Raw genomic sequence first — 21591 nt, forward strand, 5'->3', positions numbered from 1 at the left:
CGCATGGACAATAAGAAATCTAGCCGCTATTAACATTTCTATTTTTTATTTGCCAATGGAGTTTAGAGTTTTAGTGATATTTTAAAAAATGAAATAAAAAACAAATTTATAAAAATAGAAGTTAGATAACAACAAGTCTTGCAGCTACTGAGCGCTTATTTGGAAAGTATGCTTGTAAAGTATGTGTTTATTTGGAAAGTATGCTTAATTATTATTAGGGTACCTAGTTACATTACATACAATATTATAAGTTATGTTCGTTACTAATTTATTCTTCTTCGTCATTCCATTTCCACACCAAATGGTGCATAGGGCACTGCATTGGTACACCTCACAGCGTATCTTGAAGGAAAGATGATAAGTCTTAGGTGCCAGTCCAAGGACTGTGAAATACTCTATTGTTAAAACACCGTTTTGAATAAATATTTCACATCAACCATGTCGGGAATCTGACCCGAGATCTCTTTCATGGCAGGCAAATGCGCTGACCACTACACCACAAGGCCGACAACTAATTAATGTAACTAATTTAATCAATATAATCGATCAAATATATTTGTATGGCTTTGTATTATTATTTTTTGCAAGCATTAAAATAAAACGAATGTCACTGAGTACATCAATATATAATAAACAAATGATTTATTTCACCATTCTTCGACTTTGACCCGTCAGTTTAATAATACAGTTTGTTTATATCTATTAAATATTTATTTGAAAAATATACATATCATAAATATTACAGATTATGGTTTGGTCAACAAATTTAATGTCGAGCTATAATTTTTTTAAGATAGCAGAGAAAACTATTTTTCCTAATTAAAAAAAGATTCTTACCTAAATGTGTTTTTTATAGACTGTTTATTTTCGGATAAACCTTAAACCTTTCATTATATCATTATATACCATGCAATAATCATTTGTTTAATCACATTCAATGAAATACAATTTAAGTCAAAATAAATATAAACTTTTTTTTAAAGCACTAATGCTTCTCATAAATGTTTTCCCTCCCAACTGATTGCAACAAATTTAAATATTAATTACTCCCTAGGGAAGAAATCCAGCCAGTCTGCAAGCATGAGGGAAATAGGTAGTTGACGGTTGGAGTTCCTACCCCCATCCTTGGTTGTGAAGCGCGAGCGTAGCGACGATGATGGGTTGAAGAGACTGCACTTGAACTACATGCTGGAACTGAGTGACTTCGTCGAGCTGGACTGACTGACTGGTCGACTGAACTTGTTAGGCTGACTAACTGACGTTGACACGCCCTGTAGTCTCTTTATAGGCGACGTTATTTTGTAGTTCATTTCTTCATGGTAGGGACGATGTGAATGTACTGCAGATCGATGCCCTCGATTTTGTGTGCGATACTATTAGAGTTGCATTATAATGTTGTATTGGATTCTATAGAAAATTATGACATTGCTTTCTTCGGTCATCGCACTATTTCAGGTGAAACGTTTTAGCACGTGTGTGTTATCGATTATGGACTATAACCCTACAAGCATTTGGAACATACTCAAAACATTGTTGAATTAACTACCTGGTAAAAGAAGAAGTATAAAAAATGTAAAAATTGTTTTCAGGCGATGCCAAGTAGGTGAATTGGTTCAGCCGAATGAATTTCATCCACATGATAAAAGTTTCAGCTCTTTTACTTCACAAAAGACAACATATGGTAGAGTTGAGGAAATGTGGATGTTCAAACATAGGCAGAATGGTGAATTGGTCGGTTAAACCAGCCAATGACAGGTCATAAGCCCTGTAAATACATAGGCTTCCATATTCCCTTCTCAAAAATGTTTTCCCTCTCAACTGACTTGCAACTGCAAGAAATTTTAACTACTTTTTTCAAATTCAAAATAAAGTTATTTTATTTTAATTTTGACAATAATTAATAACCACAAAGTTAGTGCTTCAAATATGAACTTTACAATTCAAATAATTTTTAACACAACTTTTTATAAACGTTTTATGTATATGATTGTTTTTTAATACAAACACGTTTGACACATTTACTCGTATTCAGATAAAAAAAAATGAATGGGTTATATGGAAGTCTAGGGATTTACGGTGCTTAATGCGTAGGTGTTTATAATGTAAGGATTTTCATTATTAACTACTCCAAAAATCTATAATTTATCAATGTTAGAATATTCCGATAAACTCCCTTGAGAATAAAATCCTCAAAATATTGCTGAAAATATCTAAGTTAATAGATACATTTGTGTTTTTATATAATAATAATAATAATCTCAGTCAATTAATTTCAATCAAATAGAGAAAACATATTGTTTATTTATTAAAAATATTATTATTGAAATATTTACACTGTCAAATATCCAATTATAATTTACTATAAGTCAGATCGAAATTGAGCTATGCTAAATTTAAATTTTCTGTGCCTACGATGACGCTCCTCTATCCTCTTCAAATGACAATCATTCAAATTATATCTTCAAATTACAATAAATATATATTTTACTCAGTCCGTCAAACCTTGACCACCTTACACCGCACCGGTCTGTTAACAGTTCATGGGAAGATACTCGTATTAACTTAAGAAATATTTCTGCCAATGTACATTGTACAAAAAGTAAAAAAAACATATTTGAATTTAATATGTACATACTATAGAAACATAAGATGTACTTATATAAATTTATTTAGAGCCAGATTTTCCTAAAATTATGAATTTATGACATTATTTAAAGCAATTATGTTGCTATGAGAAACAAGCCTTATTACCCTTTCATTTATCAGTATATACATTAGACTTTCATTAAATTGTATTGAACACTGTATTTATTAAATTGAAGCGTTATTCTGTTGTTACACTAATAATTATTTAAAATATTCGCATCTTTCCCTTTGGTCAATCCAAAATGGTTGCATTTGTGTTGTATAAACTCTCCCAAAGACCTATTCTCTGTGAAAATGGCATTTTGTTCATCTTCACATCTTCTCCGATTTCCAGAAGTACTGTATGGTGACATGTCACTGGAAGCCATTCTGTGGTGATGAGATTTGTTTGTTCCGGAGTTGTATTTCTGAAAAAATAAGCTCAATCACTTAATTTTCACCAAGCCCATTTATGTTTGAAACATTTCAAATGAACGAAAATTCACATCAATTTTAATAATTATTTATTAACAAATTAAATTTTACTGGGCGTATTTCGTCTGTTTTGGCATAACCAATTAAACAATTTAACATGAAATTTAAACAAATACATATTTTAGTTAATTAAAATGAATTATAAAATACCATTTTTATAATGCAATAAAATTTGACAAGAGCAATAAACAATAGTAATATTTTATAAAATAACAGAATTAGATACAGAAATAAAAGGCGAGTTAAACTAGATCAATCTCGAAAATGTAGCGAAAGTGACGACTCCATTCACTGGTTATTCCAAATGTGCGTATGTTTATGTCTGCAATAAATTAGTTTAATTTTCACAAACAAACTTGAATGTTTTAAAATAACAGAAAATACAAAAATTAGTATTTGACAAATTATGAATATATACGTATATTATATCATATGTATCACAAAATTTATTAATCTGTACACAATACATTTATTTTTTTAAACAGTATGTACAAAACATGCTGTCATTTTTTTATTATCAAATTAGTCCAGGACACCCATACACACAAAAAAAAAATTACACTTGAAGACATAGTAATTCAAATTATGCCAAATAAAACAAATTTAGAAAATCAAAAATTAATAGATTTACGAGTATATAATAATTAATCCTTCTCTCAATATTTCAATGACTTTTGACTTAAATTTACGTTTATTGTCATGAAAAATATCAGCCTAAGAAAATGTATTTTTTCTATCATATTCCATACAAAAACCAAACTGTGATTTGCATGTACATTTTCATACTTCGATTATAACCAGTACGCTTACATAAATATCACATATTTATGTAAGCACAGAGTATAGGAAATCGGATCTTTATGTCAATTTATTAAACGATTCTATACTTTATTTTCCTAAAAATTCATATAACTGCTGAAAATTACGTAATATGCGAATTATGAATTTATTATGTATTTGATACGTACCTACCATTTCTTCAATATAAGTCGTCGTAGTATCAATTAAATATTGTTGTATCACAAAATACGCAATGATTATTTTATATGCATACATACGCAGAATTCTTTATAACTCGTTGGTGCGAAGTAGACTCGAGAGTGGCTCGATGATTTAAAGTACTATCTTATAGTGGAGAGGGTTCAGAAGAATTTTTTTCGGTTTCTCTACATAAAGGAGTGCGGATATTATACATGGCTTTATCCAACTGAGTTCCTCCAGGGTATGCTCGGTTACAGCCGTTTGAAGAGCAGAAGGAATGCGTATTTAACTACGCACTTCTTTCGATTGCTGCGCGGTATTATTGACAACCCTAAAATTATGCGGAGCATTAGCTTTTATGTTCCGGATAATTACCTTAGACGGTGTCAGCATAGACTGTTTCACATTCCAATATACAGGACCAACCAGCCAATGCCTGTTGAAAGGGCTATCTCTATGTTTAACGAGATTACTTTGGACATTGACATTTTTTTAAATTTATTTTTTTATTTTATTCAACTTTTTGTACATAATGTTATTTGTACATTGGCTTATTGCCAAATGGCAATTTTTTCCAACTAATCAATAAAATAAAAGTTTTATTTTTATAATTCAAGTTGAAAGGGCTATCTCTATGTTGAAAGGGCTATCTCTATGTTTAACGAGATTACTTTGGACATTGACATTTTTTTAAATTTATTTTTTTATTTTATTCAACTTTTTGTACATAATGTTATTTGTACATTGGCTTATTGCCAAATGGCAATTTCTTCCAACTAATCAATAAAATAAAAGTTTTATTTTTATAATTCAAGTTACAGAACATATTCAAAAGAAAAAAAAAAGATTAAAAAGTTAAAAATATATAAAAATAGAAATAAACGTATTTGTTTATAAATTACCTTAAATCAAAACTATTACTCAATGGCAAAAAGGAAAAAAGCGGAAAGAGGAAAAAGGAAAGGAGGAGAGATTAAGGAAGAGAAAGGAGATGTTTCTTCAGACGTGATTTAAACAGAGATAATGTAGTAACATCTTTGATGGTGGATGGGAGATGATTTTTCACGTCTTCGAGGGAGTTTTTCATTCCAAGATTCTTTTTTTTAAACATATTATTCTCTGGATATTACGGATACATATGTGTTATTTTTTTATATATACCTAATTTGATGTATGAATTCAGATATTCCATTTTGTAATGTACTTATATATGAATAAATAAAATCATACAATCTACCTTTAAAGAATTCATTCTTACCCATTTCTAGCAAAATCTGTCCACATCTGCACCATTCGATTTCTCACAAGAATATCCTTAGCTGTTGGCGTTCCTTCCGATACATATTTACAGGATCCTAAATACGTGGTATCATCTCCATGGTACGCTCCTTTTTCTTTGATATTAAATGCTTTTTTCACGAAGTTTAAATTCCCATCGTACGTAAACATGTAAAGGTAGTTTTCCAGGTGGTTGTTTCGTAATCTGCAATGTAAGGAATGATGGATTCCGCCCACGAATCCGAGGTCGCCCAAGAAACAATCAACGGCTTCTAAATCTGATTTTTGATCGTAGATTTCATTAAGTTTAAGAGCATAGTGCACTCTGTCTACTTCAAAGCTTGAAGGCAAATATTCGATAAAGTTTCGCTTCGTGAGGTTTTCTACATGTTTATGATAAAATTGTTTAAATGGACCTCCTTCATTTTCACAGAATCCTGTAATTGTTGGCACTCTAATAAATTTTCCTGCATTTAGAAGTTCTAAAGGTTCACGACATAGAAAGGATTCTATTCCCTTCATTTTTTTCTCAACGACTGGAGCAAACGCGAACATTTCCCCGTTTTTAATATCTTCATCGTCCAAATTATCGCGAGCGGCTTCCACTAGTTTCTTCACTTCAATATTTTGTAAGAACTTCAGACATTCTTCGGGATCTGTTTTACTAGATCCTAAGGTTTTCGCGAGGTTACTAACAAGCTTAGCTGGATTTCTCGATCTTGCCCAGGGATTCAGAGCAGAACCAGACTGCAATATAGCTTTTTGAAATAATCCCTCTGACATTGAAGAAAGCAAATGATACTCGACCGAAGCTGCCCCGGCGCTGATACCGAAAACAGTAACATTATCTGGGTCGCCATTAAAGACTCTGATATTTTGTTGCACCCACTTCAACGCGAGAGTTTGATCTCTGAGTCCAACATTTCCAGGAGCTCCTGGGATGTCCAAGCACAAAAACCCGAGAGCGCCTAAACGATAATTGGCTGTTACTAAAATAGTATCTCTTTCCACGATGAAGTCGGGACCGAACCAGTCGAAGCTTCCAGATCCACTGACAAAACCACCTCCGTGGATATAGAACATGACTGGAAGAAGTTCATCTTCTCCTTGTCTCGGTAACCGAGGAGTTGCGATATTCAGATACAGGCAGTCTTCAGACCCGACATATTGATTGAGAATAAGATCGCTTTGGGCGCAAGCTTCACCTTCCTTGCTCGCATCACGTACTCCTGACCACGGCTTTTTAGGAACTGGAGGCTGAAAGAAAGGAAACGTATTATTTACTAATGATTTATCAAGAAAAAATATACGCGACCTCATGATACAATACTTGAAATAGATAGATCTGCGTTTTTTTTTTAGATTTGAATGAAAACTAAAAAAAGATGATTTTTTAAAACCGAGCAGTATATTAATTTACCTATTTAGCATAAGGTAAACCAGGGGCAAACCGACAGGGGGGCATACCGACACAATGGCACTACAGCAACAAAAAGGGGCAAACAGATACAATTTTTATTTGTGCAATATAATCCAAATCTAGGTTTTTTTTTTTATAGTCAAGTGCGTTATGGGCCAAGGATCTCTCAACAATGCTCTTGAGATGAAATATATAAAAGGTTTAAGCAGTAGAAGCAACAAAAAAACCAATAAAATGCCTCTACCGACTGCTGCTACTGACCTACGGCCGATCAATACCCTCTGAAAAAGATCTCAAATGGGTCGATCTGCGGTAAAGAGTGGGTCCAGTGTCATGAATGCTTGAAGGCACGGGGACGCTTGGAAGAGGCCTTTATCGAGCAGTGGGGAGAACAATACTGAAGAAACTGAAGAAGAAAGACACGATTTGCAAGAAATGAAATATTCAGTGTTGTCTAAATGTATTGCCACAAAAGGAAAACATTTTTGAGACGAGAATATAGAAGTCAAGGCATTTACAGTGCTTATGACCTGTCTCTGGTTGGTTTCAGTTTCAGTGTTGCAGAGCAGCGTTTATTTAATAATTTAAAATACATATAACAATTTGTTACCCACTGAGTCTAAAGACTTTACATTATTTTATTTATATTATACAAATTAATTTATTAAAAGGCACTATAAAGTATTTAGAAGATTCAGTTTTTTTTTTTCATTTGAAGATCTTTCTTGTTAGATGGTTTGTGGAGATCATTGAACAACCTTGGAATAACGCAATTTAATGTTCGCTCTCCGAAGTCATTTTTAGTTCGGGGAATGATCAGAGAGTCCTTGGTTTTTAATCTAGTGTTGAGAGTGTGGGAAACTCTTTTTTTATATTCCGGATCAACAGAGTGATCTACAATCAATCACAAAGTTGTTTTACCGGCAGGACACTACAGAATATAAAAAAAAAAAAAAAAAAAAAAAAAAAAAAAAAAAAAAAACACCTTCGCCAATTCCCTTTAACAGTCTCACCTATATATTAACATATTACAACAGAGATGAAGAACATTTAAGAGAAGGAAATATAGAAGTCTAGGCATCTACAGGGCTTATGACCTGTCAATGGCTGGTTTAAGTGGCCACTTTCCACACTGTGTAACATTCACCATTCTGCCTATATTTGAACATCTATATTCCTTAAATTCTTCCATATGTTGATGTTTGTGAGGTTAAAGAGCTGAAACCTTTATTTATGCGGGTGAGATTCATCTAATTGAATTATTTCACCTACATACTATTCACCTACATTCTCTTAAATGTTCTTCATCTCTGTTGTAATATGTTAATATAAACAACTCCCCAGGGAGTTGAATCCAGTCCTTGTCTACAAAAATTTGGACAAACTCAAAATATTGTTGATAAATTACCTGGTCCATGAAGAAGTATAGAGATTGAAAAAATAATATTTTCAGGCGTTGCCTAGTATGTAGGTGAAATAATTCAATTAGTTGAATCTCTCCTGCATAAATAAAGGTTTCAGCTCTTTAACTTCACAAACATCAACAGATGAAAGAATTGAAGGAATATGGATGTTCAAATATAGGCAGAATGGTGAATGTTACACAGTGTGTAAAGTGGCCACTTAAACCAGCCATTGACAGGTCATAAGCCATGTAGATGCCTAGACTTCTATATTACCTTCTCTTAAATGTTCTTCATCTCTGTTGTAATATGTTAATATAAACAGCTCCCCAGGGAGTTGAATCCAGTCCTTGTCTACAAAAATTTGGACAAACTCAAAATATTGTCACCTATATATCATAAATGTTACCCAGATGAGACTGGAAGGTGAGACCCCAGACACGGACTCCGTAAGATATAATAGATTCAATGATGTTTAAGTGGCCACCTTATACACTGTGTAACATTCACCATTTTGCATATGTTAAAACATTCACATTTCCTCAACTCTTCCATCTGTTGACTTTTGTGAAGTAAAAGAGCCGAAACCTTTATCATGTGGGTGAGATTCATACAGCTGAACCAATTCACCCACTTTTTTCACCAACAATTTTTATACTTCTTATACCAGTTAGTTCCCAGTTAGTCATGTTCTGAAACCGGTCGGCAAATTTAATACACATAAACATACTTATTTTAAAGAGATAAAATATTTAATTATTCCAAAACATAATTTAGTGAGCATATTTTGCCCGCCTTAATGGTCACTGGGTAGAAGGTGATAAGTAATTATTTTATTTTTGGACTTTGTGACGATAAACTGATTTAATTATATTTTCAGTGTTAACGAACTCTAATGTATTATTAATATATTCATTGGGTTATTTGTGTAAACAGTTTTATTATAATCATTTTATAAATCGCTTGTTTTGGATGCCTCGTGGAGTACCTTTGTGTTTGGATATCATGAATTAAGTCCCAGTTCAATTCTCATCATTCCCTTTCTGCACCTAATGGTGCATAGGGCACTGCATTGGCTCACCAATTGCAGCCTATTTTAATCATACTTTTACACATGAAGGTAAGATGCTCAGTCTTACGCTTCAGGTACTATGAAATATTCTAGTGTAAAACACAATTTTTAATCAATATTTCATAGCAACCATTTCGGGAATAGAACCCGTGACATCTTGCATGGTAGGCAAACGTAAATTAAACACTTGTTTAAATGGTGTTCATTCACAACAATCATCATCATCACTCCATGTCCGCTCCCTAGTTGGAGCGTATAATATCCGCAAAGAGCCTCCACGCATCTCTATCGGCTGCCAACTCCTTTGGCTCCTCCCAAGTCAGGTTCTCGTCTCGAAGTTCAGGACGTTGAGAGCCTGATGCCTTGTAAAATAGGCAAGCGTGGTTAAGGCTCTCAGGAGGCATCCGCAGTATATGGCCAAGCCAAGCGTATCGCCTCCGCTTGACGACAATACTTCATCAATTGAATGTGGTTATCTGACTTCAAATTGACACTTCAAATGCATTACGTAGCATAAATATATTTTTAAACAATTTCTTCCTCTGTTTATCTTTTTTTCGTGCAGCCCTGTCCTAATACTGCCCCATCTACTGCATTCTTTTTTTAAAAACGTTTTTCTTTCGTTCTTTTTTTTAATGTTATAATTTTTGTATTTATTAAATGTATAATACATTATATTTCTTTACTAACTTGGTACAATTTATGGAAACCTGTTATAAGTCCATGCAAAATATCTGATGTTTACAAAAAATAGTTATTAGAACTCTACGCAAACAGCGCACTAAATTCAGTGAACGCGCATTTGTGGTCGCAGGCCCTACGGCATGGAATGCTCTCCCAGCAGAGGTGCAAGGCAGTGAGAGTGAAGTGATGTTTCGGAAAAAACTTAAAACCCACTTGTTCTCTAAATCATTTGAATAAATCCGTAGCAAGTGGTAACAAAAATATTGTTTGAATTAAATTACCAATTCAAAAAATTTATTTATCTATGGAATCACTTTGTAAAGCGCCCTTGAGGCATTATATTACAAAAATGACGCTTTATAAGTTACCCATAATAATAACAATAATGATTTTATTTATTATGGTTCACTTTTATTTTAGGTATTGTTCATCAATTATATGTGAACATTAGCATGCACAAATAAAGCAAAAAAAAGTTTATCGATTTTTTTTAAAATTGGCTAGCTTAATTGAATTCTATGGTCGTTATAAAAAATATTGCTAACAGGTTATTACAAATTATTTTACCTAACTAACATAAGTGACTATTTTATTTTAGAAATTGCGTTACAGTTTTCCTATAATTATTTATTGTATCGCTAAAGATATCAATATCAGCATTACTTTTTACATTATTATACAATCTTAACAAACGTGATAATGCATTAAAGTACGCCATATTATTATTAAGGGTTGAAAGATAAAATGTTGTGTACGATCTCAATCGCCGACTGGGGACATTCAGGGGTACATTCTCTAAACAAAATGTAGAATCAACATTACAATAAATTATTTTATAAAGATATATCAAGTCTAAAATCTGTCTCCTAAATTCCAACTTATCTAGACCAAAATGTTCTAGGCGCTGATCATAAGACTGAAGGGTTCTTCCCAGGTTACATTCAAATGTTATATAAATGTTATATACCAATAGTTAATTCAGCCGCCAACGACTGAATTCTTAAGATTTCACTAAAGGTACTTTTAAAAAAAAAAATCAGAATCAGTTGATAAAAGTGTACACCAAATAAATATTCATCATCTTCCATGATGATGGTAACCCAGCATTCCTAGGAAAAAGTCGGCTAGGAAAAACTAACGGAAGAATTATATCCTTAACGATAACAAACATTTTGGGATTTCTCGTCATAATATAATATTGTATTAAAGAACTACCTGGTTATGTTATCTTTAAGGATATAATTCTTCCGTGCGTGTGATGTCACTGAACTCTTCCTTAACGGTTCAACCGATTTACGTGCGGTTTTCAGAGAAATGTAGATCTTTGCGCTGCACGTGTTCGTAAATAAATTAATAAATTCAAATATTCAATCTAGTATGGAAAAGAGAAGTTAGGAATATAAACGTTTTATTCAACAATCTACCAGGGTTGCATTCGAGGAGAATGCATTAACAAAAAATGGAAAAATGTTGTTTTTTTCTTTAAAAAAAATGTTTTTGAATGTTTACAAACAGCATTCGTTTTTTGTGGATCTCAAATAGATTTTTTCCTTAATTTCCTTATAATATCTACCTATTTACTTATTTTTGCTGGGTTTTCGGTTTACTCAAATAATATTCACTGACATCAATACATTTTTAAAAATCGTATTTTTACATAAGTGCACCCCTGTTGGTGAAAAGAGCGGAGTTTGACATTTGCGAAAAGAATTCCGTATTTGAAAAATATTTATTTTATGTTTTGAAATTCAACCATTAACAAGTACCTAGGTACCTGCTTAAATTAAATATTTGAATATTTATAAATTTATAAATATAAGTTGATGGATGCAGAAATAGAGGTAGACCGAGAAAGACATGGCTTGACCAAACCCAACAAATACTTGAAGATGGACATGTCAAAAGTCGGAATAATCGGCGCGCGTCCATGAGAAGATGTATGAATGTATAAGAAGCGAGATCTGTATGCAAAGATAGAGTGATGTGGCGTTCTATCCTCTCTGCCTACCCTTACGGGGAAACGGTGTGATGGTTTGTTGTTATTGTTGTTATAATCCATCACACGTAAAGGGAAATTATGTAGACGGCTGGTGATATTGCACTTTTTTATATTTTGCTTTGGGCAACCGCAAATTACCCAATGACGAAACGAAAAGATTGAAATGTCGAATTCAATGTCAAAAATATAAAAATATAGTTTATCGAAAATTCGAGTATTAAAAATACGTTTAGTGAACCAGCTCATGCAGGCAACCCAACGTTTGGGCAGGACAACGTCTGTCAGGTCCGCTATTTATCTATACAGGGTGACTGGAACTAAACCCGCCATACCAAATTTGCACATAGAGGAGGTCATTTGCTAATTATTGGATCTTACTTTCCCTAGCTAAAGTTTTATAATTTGGGAGATATGTCAATTTTTATACTTTATTGAGATTTTTACAAAATTTGATTATCAATTACGCTTCAAAAACAATATTATAAAAAAAACTTTACGATAAAATTCAACCTGAAATAATAAAAAACTGCGGTGTTTCAATAATGTATTCTACTCTTAGTTAGTTCTCGAGTTCATAACCTTTTTTTAAAAAAGCCTATTAGCGAGAGAAGTTCCGACGTATTTTAATCACAAATGTTTATGACCACCAACAAATAATAAAAAAATACTAAAATAATGAAAAAAATGAAGTTCTAACTGCTTGAAGGTCAAATTTTGGAAAAATCTCAATAAAGTATAAAAATTGACATAGCTTTCAAACTATAAAACTTTAGCTAAGAAAAGTAAGGTCCAATAATTAGAAAATGACCTCCTCTATATGAGAATTTGCTATGACGGGTTCAGTTCCAGTCACACTGTAAATGTTTATGTAGGTAAGGAAGTGAATGTAGTGTATCTAGTATCTATATTTAAATAGTGAGCCAAGGTTTTCATTACGGAAACTAAGTCTTTTATGACATGTTTGATAAATACAATATCAAGACTAAACATTCAATCGATATAATACTATAAAAATACCTAGTCTTCTATTATTATTTTTGTAACAAAATGTATCAATTAAGCAATTAGTAAAAAATAAAAATAACGCCGTTTCATCTTGGCATACAGACCTCGCTTCCTCTACATTCATACATCTTCTTATGCACGCACGCCGATTATTCCTACTTTTGACATGTCCATCTTCAAGTATTTGATGGACTTGATCGTGCCATGTCTTTCTCGGTCTTCCTCGTTTTCTGCATCCATCAACATTTGCATCGTAGATCCTTTTAGTCATTCTTTCGCTGTCCATTCGCTCTACATGTCCAAACCAACGCAGCACACCTTTCTTGATTCTGTCAATAATGCATATCTCAGCCTTACACACTTCACGGATCTCGACATTTGTGCACCTATTATGCATCGTTTTACGCTACAATAAATGTCGAAAGAATGTATGCATTATAATTAGCGTTTTCGTTTTATATTGTAGGTAAACTTTCATTACATATTTAACCCTCTTACAACAAAAGGTTGCTGACCCATGATATAAACCATTAAGTTTTTTAAAGATGCAAATTAAATCTGCATTTAATCGAAGTTTTGCAATACCATAGATGAAGAAAAAGTTTCATGTCAGTATAATTATGGTTGTCTCTTGTGATTTCTAGTTTGTTAGCAATGTTTCTTATATATTTATGCTAAACTGATTAAATGCGATTTATATGAGAAATATATGTAGGATACCATATTACAGGGGCGAATTCAAGAATAGGATAAACCAAAGAGCAGTAAAGTGTTTTTAGAAATATATAATCTTAATCAAATGTAGCTCTACAATGTTTAAGTATGTCCAAATGCTTGCAGACTTGCTGGATATCCTCCCTAGGGAGTTGTTCATATTTAAATTTCTTTCAAAAGAGAGGGAAAACATTTTAGAGAAGGGAATATGGAAGTCTAATCATTTACAGGACTTATGACCTGTCATTGGCTGGTTTAAGTGGCCACTTTACACTTTTGTGTAACAGTCACCATTCTGCCCATGTTTGAACATCCACATTTCCTCAACTCTTCCATCTGTTGACTTTTGAGAAGTAAAAGAGCTGAAACCTTTATCACGTAGGTGAGATTCATCCGGCCGAACCAAATCACATGCTAGGCAACGCCTGAAAACAATTTTCCAATTTTTATTCTTCTTCCTAATTTAACAATGTTTGAGTATGTCCAAATGAAATAAATTATTATTGATGCGTAAAATTCAGTTTGTTGTCTAGAATCACTCTCTCTTATTGAATTTTAAAAATATGTTGTTAATGAAATGTCATAAAAATATGAAAAACATTGTATTAAACATTTGCATACCTAGCAAAACAAATGTTGTCACAAAACATGACACATTAACTTTTTATTGTTTTGTAAAATTGTATTTTGTAACCTAGGTCACATTTTATGTTTATTGCTTGCGTATCTAGGTAAATACTTAAACATAAAACATATATTTCGCATTAACTCAAAAGCATGCGATACCTACAGACTTCATAAAAAAAACGCCAATCATCTCGTCCAGTTTTTTGTAATAATTCTTGTGCCAAATCACACAGTACGCAGATGTTTTTGAAGCTATGACAGATAACGGGCATTTTCACAGTCGACAAAACTATCTATCTTGTGACAACGCGATTTCTGACAACTATAGTCCTTAAAATATAGCTTGATTAAAATGACAGCTGTCAAACTAATTTCATTGGAGATGGGAAATTACTGATTACTGTTCAAATCGATTTTATCAGTTATTTCATGCAATTATGAAACTCTGTTTCCGAAAATTGATATAAAAACGCAAAAACAAGCCTATTATAGTGTGTTTAACACAATTATTCATAAAAAAAATAAGACATTTATACTTTTTTCATGAACAACATCAAATGAATTATTTTTTTATTTGATCAATTTGTTCATATCTAACGTTTTTGCAAAATGATGTAACCTTGTAAGAATGTCGTAAGTGTTTATTTTAGTTTTTTTTTTAGTTTTAAAGCTGATTTTTTATATTTATGTTGATTCAAATTAATTTATCAGCATGCGTCGCATTCCGAGTATAAACTCAAGTTGGTACATGATTACAACACCAGGTTTACTAGTATGGAAGGGCTAGCTGTTCCTAGATACTGCAATAAATATGGCAAATGGACACTGCAATACAGTATACCTAAAATATTTAACATGTTACCTAACAATATTAAAAATACTGAGTTAAATACAGAAGTGCGACGTTTGCTCAAATTATGGTTTTTAGAAAAAAGTTTTTTGTATTAGTGATAGTTTTTAATTTTTCATAATGTAATCTGTAATTGTTTTTCTAGTAAAATTATTGTTAATGTAGGTTAAATGTAAATAATCGATGTAATTTATAAGAACCTGCTGACGAGTTGTATGTATACAACTCAGCAGGACTTTAATTTAAGACTATTTTGTAAATATTTTTGAAAAATAAATAAAAAATAAAAAAAATTATATGTCAAGCATTGTATTAAAAAAAATATTAACATACCAAATACGAATAATTTTTCGTGTGTCAAAATAAATCACTTCTTAGACGTTACTACAAAGTTATGTCGTCGGTTTTTCTGACAACTGTCATTCTAATCATGCTATATTTTAAGGGCTAAAACAATATAATACTCTGCGATCAACAATCAGCATAAGGTTTTTAAAATAACATAGATATTGAACCTTATCGAAAATTACTGTTTCCAAAAAAGAATGACATCCTTGAAGCGGAAAAATGCAGTGAAATAAATAAGATTGATTACAAATAATAACAAGTACGTATTGACAGTTGAAGTTGACAGTTAACAGTATCACAGGTGTAGGATGCGCTCGCAGAATTTATTCAAATATTTATGGAAAAATAAGACTTGTTCTTTTTTTCTGAATTTGACTACAGATTTCATCCAATTTGTATATTACACGACACAATCATATTCATTGGGTCACATCTTCAAGTTCTTGTACCATTTTCTATGATTTTGAATGAATCAAAAGTACTAACTGTGGTTTTTTATTATCTCCTTCCGTATCCCCTCTACCCCACCTGCTGACAAGCCTCAAAATAGAGGCTTAGTGGGTTATTCCTTCAAAAAAAAAACTTATTAGCAAATCTTATTTAGCAATTCTGTGATATTTCCGTATACTATTATTAATTAAGCGTAAGACTGACCACCTTACCTTCATGCAACTAAATTGATCGAGACACGCTGCGATTGGTGTACCAATCCAGTGCCCTATGCACCATTAGTTGCAGAAAGGGAATGATGATGATGATTTTTTTTTTTTAAAACACAGAATTTTCGAAAACATTGATCAACGTTAACATAAACATGATCAAAATATTATTCGAAGAAAAGGTAAATATCAGACTCCCATTTATAAAAGAAGACGATGTCAGAATTTATTTTTTATTTATTTTTTTTATTTTTTTATTTTTTTTTTATTTTTTTTTATTTTTTATTTTAGGCAGTACAAAAATATTATGTCATGGGAAAACACATTCATGAAGAAATTTAAAAAAAAAATCTAAGTGAAGGCTAAGAAACATGTGTTGAACAAATTATAAATATAAACCAAGCGAAGTTGTGTTTCATTTTCGGCCGAAAATTGGCGGAAACCTGCATTCGGGATATGTGGGATTACGTTCGGATGTACTCGGGTGCATCTTATGGCTAGTGAATCAGCCACGCGACCGATCATATTGACATATTTAAACACATAAGAATATGGTTATGTGTGCCCTACTTCAAGATTCAAAATAAATAAAATAAAATAAATATTTTACCTTGAATCTGAGTTCCTTAACAGGCGGTTCCGCAAAAGGTATTCCTAGGAAACTGTAATAGCTATTTCCTTCAGAAGAAGTTATCACCCTGCCTTCTAATTCTCCTTCCAATACCTTGACTATGGGATTGGCCATATTTGGTTACGTATCTACTCCAAAACCGTCTAGAAATAATAAAATACATTATAAAACACGAAATACCGACATTAAAAACTCACCATCCAACTTCTCATTGCATTGGTACCTAAGCCTGATGTTGCATATATCGACCATCTATTACATAAAGATAAGGTTCAGAATCAAGTCAGGCTTTCGTTTCATGTGCCAGTCCAGGAACATGACATATTGCAGTGTAGAAGCACATTTTCAATAAATATTTCATGTAAATCCTTCCAGGAATTTAACCCAGAACCTCAAGCATGGTAGGCGAACGCGCTAACGGAAAAATAATGATTAAACAAAAGCTCTCGTATAGGATTCCGATTCTATTTCACACACAGAACATTACCGTACGAATGCAGTGCCCTATGCTCAATGCCTAATATTATAATAAATCACAGAGCATACGAAGGGAACAGGATATAAAGGATAGATGTCATTTTTTATGTATTTCAAACTTAAAATAGGATCTGATAAAGTGGCAGTTCACATGGACATTTCTGTTTAACTCTTAAAAGGCTGTACTAAAAAAATCCTTTACACTCGGTGATGTAACATTGTGTTACCTCAAGCAAAAGACAGAAAATTATGTAGCTCGTCTATTAAAAAAAAAAAAAAAACATGGTGACATATTGCTAAATCATTCCTTTTCCATGATGTACATGTAAATTTTTTAATTAATTTTAGGCCTTTTGTAGCAAAATAAATTAAAAGTCATGTCATTAATACACGCCGGTCATTTAACTAGCGTGCACTCACTGCCTATAACCGACTGATTGAACAATTTTCTCCTTTTGTTTTTGTCTCTCACACAAATACCGGCCACGGAACCGCGTCTCTGTTTTCCTCGTTGTAAGTTATATTCTCGTTCTCTTATATAAATACAGTAAAACTGATTTATTGTGGTATTTGTATAGCTTTCATTCGTATTTATGAATGAATACTTCGCATTCCAAGGATAAATATTTTTTGTACTAAAATCTAGAATAGTTTTAGAAACTTCTACTTTCCAAATCCTGTGTGAAATATCCATTTACAAATAACAAAAATACAACTTCACCATTTAAATAAATAAGAGAGATATATAAAGTCTTGTATCCAATATAGACTCGTACACCACAGCCACGCAAGAGTTAAAAGACTACTTTTCGAGATATTAAACGAGAAAAAAATGCATCATAATCATAATTCTGTTTCCGCACCTAATGGTGCATAGGCCACTTCATTGGTACAACAAACGCAGCGTATCTTGAGCTTCAGGTACCAATCCAGGAAATATGAAATATTCCAGTATGAAAACACCCTTTTTAAATTGGTAGTTTATCAACCATATCGGGAATCGAATCCGAGACCTCTCGCATGGTAGGCTAATGCACTGACCATACACTACGAAGCCAACTAAAAAATGCATAAGAGAATAAAGGGTGAACGTCAGTTAAATACTGGAAATAAAGCATAATTTTATATTGATGAAAACCGTTTCGGATTATAAAAAATTGTATAAGCTATTTTCACTAAGCAGGTTCCTTTATCCAACAATATTTTGAGTGTGTCCAAATACTTTCAGACTGGCTGAATTTCTTCACTAGGGAATGAATATAACTCCCTGGGGAGAAAATCCACCCAGTCTGCAAGTATTTGGATATACTCAAAACATTGTTGAATTAACTACCTAGTAAAAGAGGAAGTAAAGAAATCGGAAAATTGTTTTCAGTCGTTGCCTAGTAGGTGAATCGGTTCAGCCGGACGAATCTCACCCACATGATAAAAGTTTCGGCTCTTTTACTTCGCAAAAGTCAACAGATGGAAGAGTTGAGGAAATTAGTATGTTTAGTATGTTCAATCATAGGCAGAATGGTGAATGTTACACAGTGTGTGAAGTGGCCACTTAAACCAGACAATAACATGTCAAAAGCCCTGTAAATGCCCAGACTTCCATATTACCTTCACAAAAATGTTTTCCTTCTTTGTTGCAACAAAGTTAATTTTAATATCCAAGCGGTTTGAAAATTTAAAAACATTATATCTCAAAACTTTCTGTTTTGACATTTATCTTGTATGGCCTTATCCCTTCATATATAAACGAACGCTAGTAGTAGGTGTATGGAATTATTTGTTTTTCATAAAAACATATCGTTGACAAGGCGTGACCGAATACCGAATAAACAAACGCCTTCCATTGTAACAAATAACATATTTTTATCTGAAAAACTAACCGGATAAATTCTCCGTAACACTTATTTGTAAATAATTTATCCCACTTTATGGAGTACTCCCGTTACAGACGCGGTTTTCCAACAAAATCACACGCAAGACTGGCGATCCTAACGAACTTTGATCAACAAGTTACTTCTGTCTACCATTTCCAATATACTGGCTCGACTTGTTGAGTATAACATAAACGGTAAACGGCGGATAAAACCAATTAATTTTAGTACAATAACTACGGGTTATCGGTTAAACACTAAAAATAGATAAACAGTATCGTTGGCGCAACGCCTCTCTACGGCTTCAACGGGTGAATACAAAATTAATTTCTTTAATTAGGTACTTCGGAGAAAACTTACAATTGTTACAAAAAACAAAGGATTTCCAATACACACAGTACCTAATTGTTTTTTTTATTTTGTTTAAAGTATTCTTCTATCTCTAAGGTTTATTCACCTCATTTGTAGAGTGTTGCCACTGCTTTGCCAGTGTTGAGATCTTTAAAAAAGGATGAGAGTCATCTATATAATTACTACTCTACAATTAATTTTTCTGCGTCTGTCATTTATACTTGCGCACAGGAATTTAAACCTCATTACCATGGAATCAACGTTAAATCCGGTTCATTTTCATTTGTTTAAAATTGCGAGTGGCGTATTGTTATTTATTTATTTTTACTACATAAACGGCATAAATTGCACATAAATATGAAAAAAAAATACATAAATAAATACATAACAAAAAATTATAAAACTGCATAACTATAACAATAGTAACAAGTAGGTAAATACATATAAGCAACCAAAAACATTAACGAAATAAATACATAAATATGAAAAAACAAAAAAAGGAAAAATATTTTTAAATATAAAGAAAAGTTTAAGAATAATATTGCGAGAGAAAAAAAGAAATCAGACACGTCAGATAACTAACAAGTCCAGAACCAAATATATCAGCCTTATCTTCATACTGATTGCCATATCTATGAAGCCTAGGAATAAGCGAGTGCATGTGATAATTGGTCCTAGAACTTGCAGAATAAAAAGGAGATCTGTGGCGGGTATGTCAACCAGGTACACGGAAACACACCAACTCCAGCAAATTAGGACAATCAATCAATGAATTGATCACTTTATAAAGTAATATTATGTCAGTTAGGATTCTTCTATCAGAAAGTCTTAAAGGATTTGCTGAAGTTAACAATTGATTATAATTAAATAAAGCAGCTGGAATATAAAGTTTGAAATTAATATATTTTAGAAATTTCTTCTAGACGCGCTCAAGTGAATCAGAATGTACACGATAATGGTGCGACCAGCGAACAGACTGGAGAAATATATTCTAAACGACTTCTAACCAGGGAGCAATAAAGTGACTTGATTGGTGTGATACTTTTAAATTTGTTAGTAACCCTACAAATAAATCCCAACATACTTAGAGCCTCATTCAAAATTTTATGGCAGTAATTTAATCCCCGTAGGCTTAAACTGTAAGAACGGATAGTCAAATATGTGTACAAATTGAAAATGTTGGGGACTTCAATTAAATAGGTAGTTCTTTAGACTGTGTTAACTCTTTTTGCTAATTGATAAGATAAAATAGTTAAGGAGGAGTTTAGTGACATCACACGTACAGAGGAATCATATATATAAAGATTAATAAACATGACCAAATTTTTGTAAATTTGAGATATATTTAACAAAGACGAAAAACTTCTTTAAACGTGGAATATGAAAGTTTAGGCATTTACGGTGCTTTTTGCATTTCATTTAGTAGTTTATATAATTACTTTACATAATATAAAACATCTTCCAGATTACCTTCTTGGAAAAACACATTGTGAATTACCGCACTGAACAGCTTTGAAAAAATTAAATATCGATTTTTGTAATCTCACCGGGAATCAAATCCGAAACCCTACGTACGTGAGGTGGTGTCTAATCAATTACGCTATAAATTGTTGAGTTCTGGATCTCCGAGGTTTGAACTACTCTCGAATATTTTAAAAGAGTTTGAAAATTGAAAAAAATCTTTACGTAAATTACAAGAAAACAAATATCTGTTCTAAAAAAAAAGTAATTTATTTTAAAACCTCAATAAGGAAGTTAAGTGCTAGGAAATATTATTAAAAGGAAATATTTTCTTACCACGAGAAACATTGCAGCATTTAATTGTATGGCGGTGTTTCGAAAATGTATGAAAAAAATGATAAAATTGAACTCCTTTGAATGACGTCACAAGTCCTTCCGAATATAGATAGATAGATGATACAAGCCAATACACCAATCCGCAGAACTCATCTTCTAGAACTTCTGACGTCACTGGTGGAGTAGTTTTCAAACTACGAAACGTTAAGAAATCATTGCGCCTATAATACTCTCCAAACTCGCAGGAACATGGCTGACGCCATTTTTATGTATAAAACTTTTAATAACATGATAGATTGGCCTAAGA

The 21591-nt window shown here is 32.3% G+C and overlaps 1 protein-coding gene across 3 annotated transcripts; it reads right to left on the reverse strand.

The window, feature by feature from the left end:
• Positions 1 to 2613: 2613 nt before the first annotated feature.
• On the reverse strand, positions 2614 to 19602 carry LOC148279527 (juvenile hormone esterase-like). Of its 3 annotated transcripts, none has more exons than XM_088229779.1 (4): positions 19497 to 19602; positions 16771 to 16934; positions 5360 to 6636; positions 2614 to 3053 (listed from the first exon to the last, which is right to left on the reverse strand). In XM_088229779.1, the coding sequence occupies exons 2-4, from the start codon at positions 16903 to 16905 to the stop codon at positions 2879 to 2881; spliced, it is 1587 nt and encodes a 528-aa protein (XP_088085905.1). In that variant the 5' UTR covers positions 16906 to 16934; positions 19497 to 19602; the 3' UTR covers positions 2614 to 2878. The 3 variants fall into 3 exon arrangements, with proteins under 3 accessions (XP_088085905.1, XP_088085903.1, XP_088085904.1); XM_088229777.1 differs by lacking the exon at positions 19497 to 19602 and adding an exon at positions 19146 to 19246; XM_088229778.1 differs by lacking the exon at positions 19497 to 19602 and adding an exon at positions 18874 to 19246.
• Positions 19603 to 21591: the final 1989 nt, after the last annotated feature.

Source organism: Micrasema longulum, unplaced genomic scaffold (genome assembly GCF_059751315.1).
Source record: "Micrasema longulum isolate JH-2025_06_02 unplaced genomic scaffold, ASM5975131v1 h1tg000708l, whole genome shotgun sequence".
Lineage (NCBI taxonomy): Eukaryota > Metazoa > Arthropoda > Insecta > Trichoptera > Brachycentridae > Micrasema > Micrasema longulum.

Excerpts from the sequence above, each read along its gene's own strand:
- LOC148279527 (XM_088229779.1), bottom strand. The coding sequence starts at position 16,905 with ATGGCCAATCCCATAGTCAAGGTATTGGAAGGAGAATTAGAAGGCAGG. Across the intron at positions 6,637-16,770 it reads TTAAGGAACTCAGATTCAAG|CCTCCAGTTCCTAAAAAGCC; the intron begins GTAAAATATTTA and ends CCTTTCTTTCAG. Across the intron at positions 3,054-5,359 it reads ACAGATTTTGCTAGAAATGG|AAATACAACTCCGGAACAAA; the intron begins GTAAGAATGAAT and ends TTATTTTTTCAG.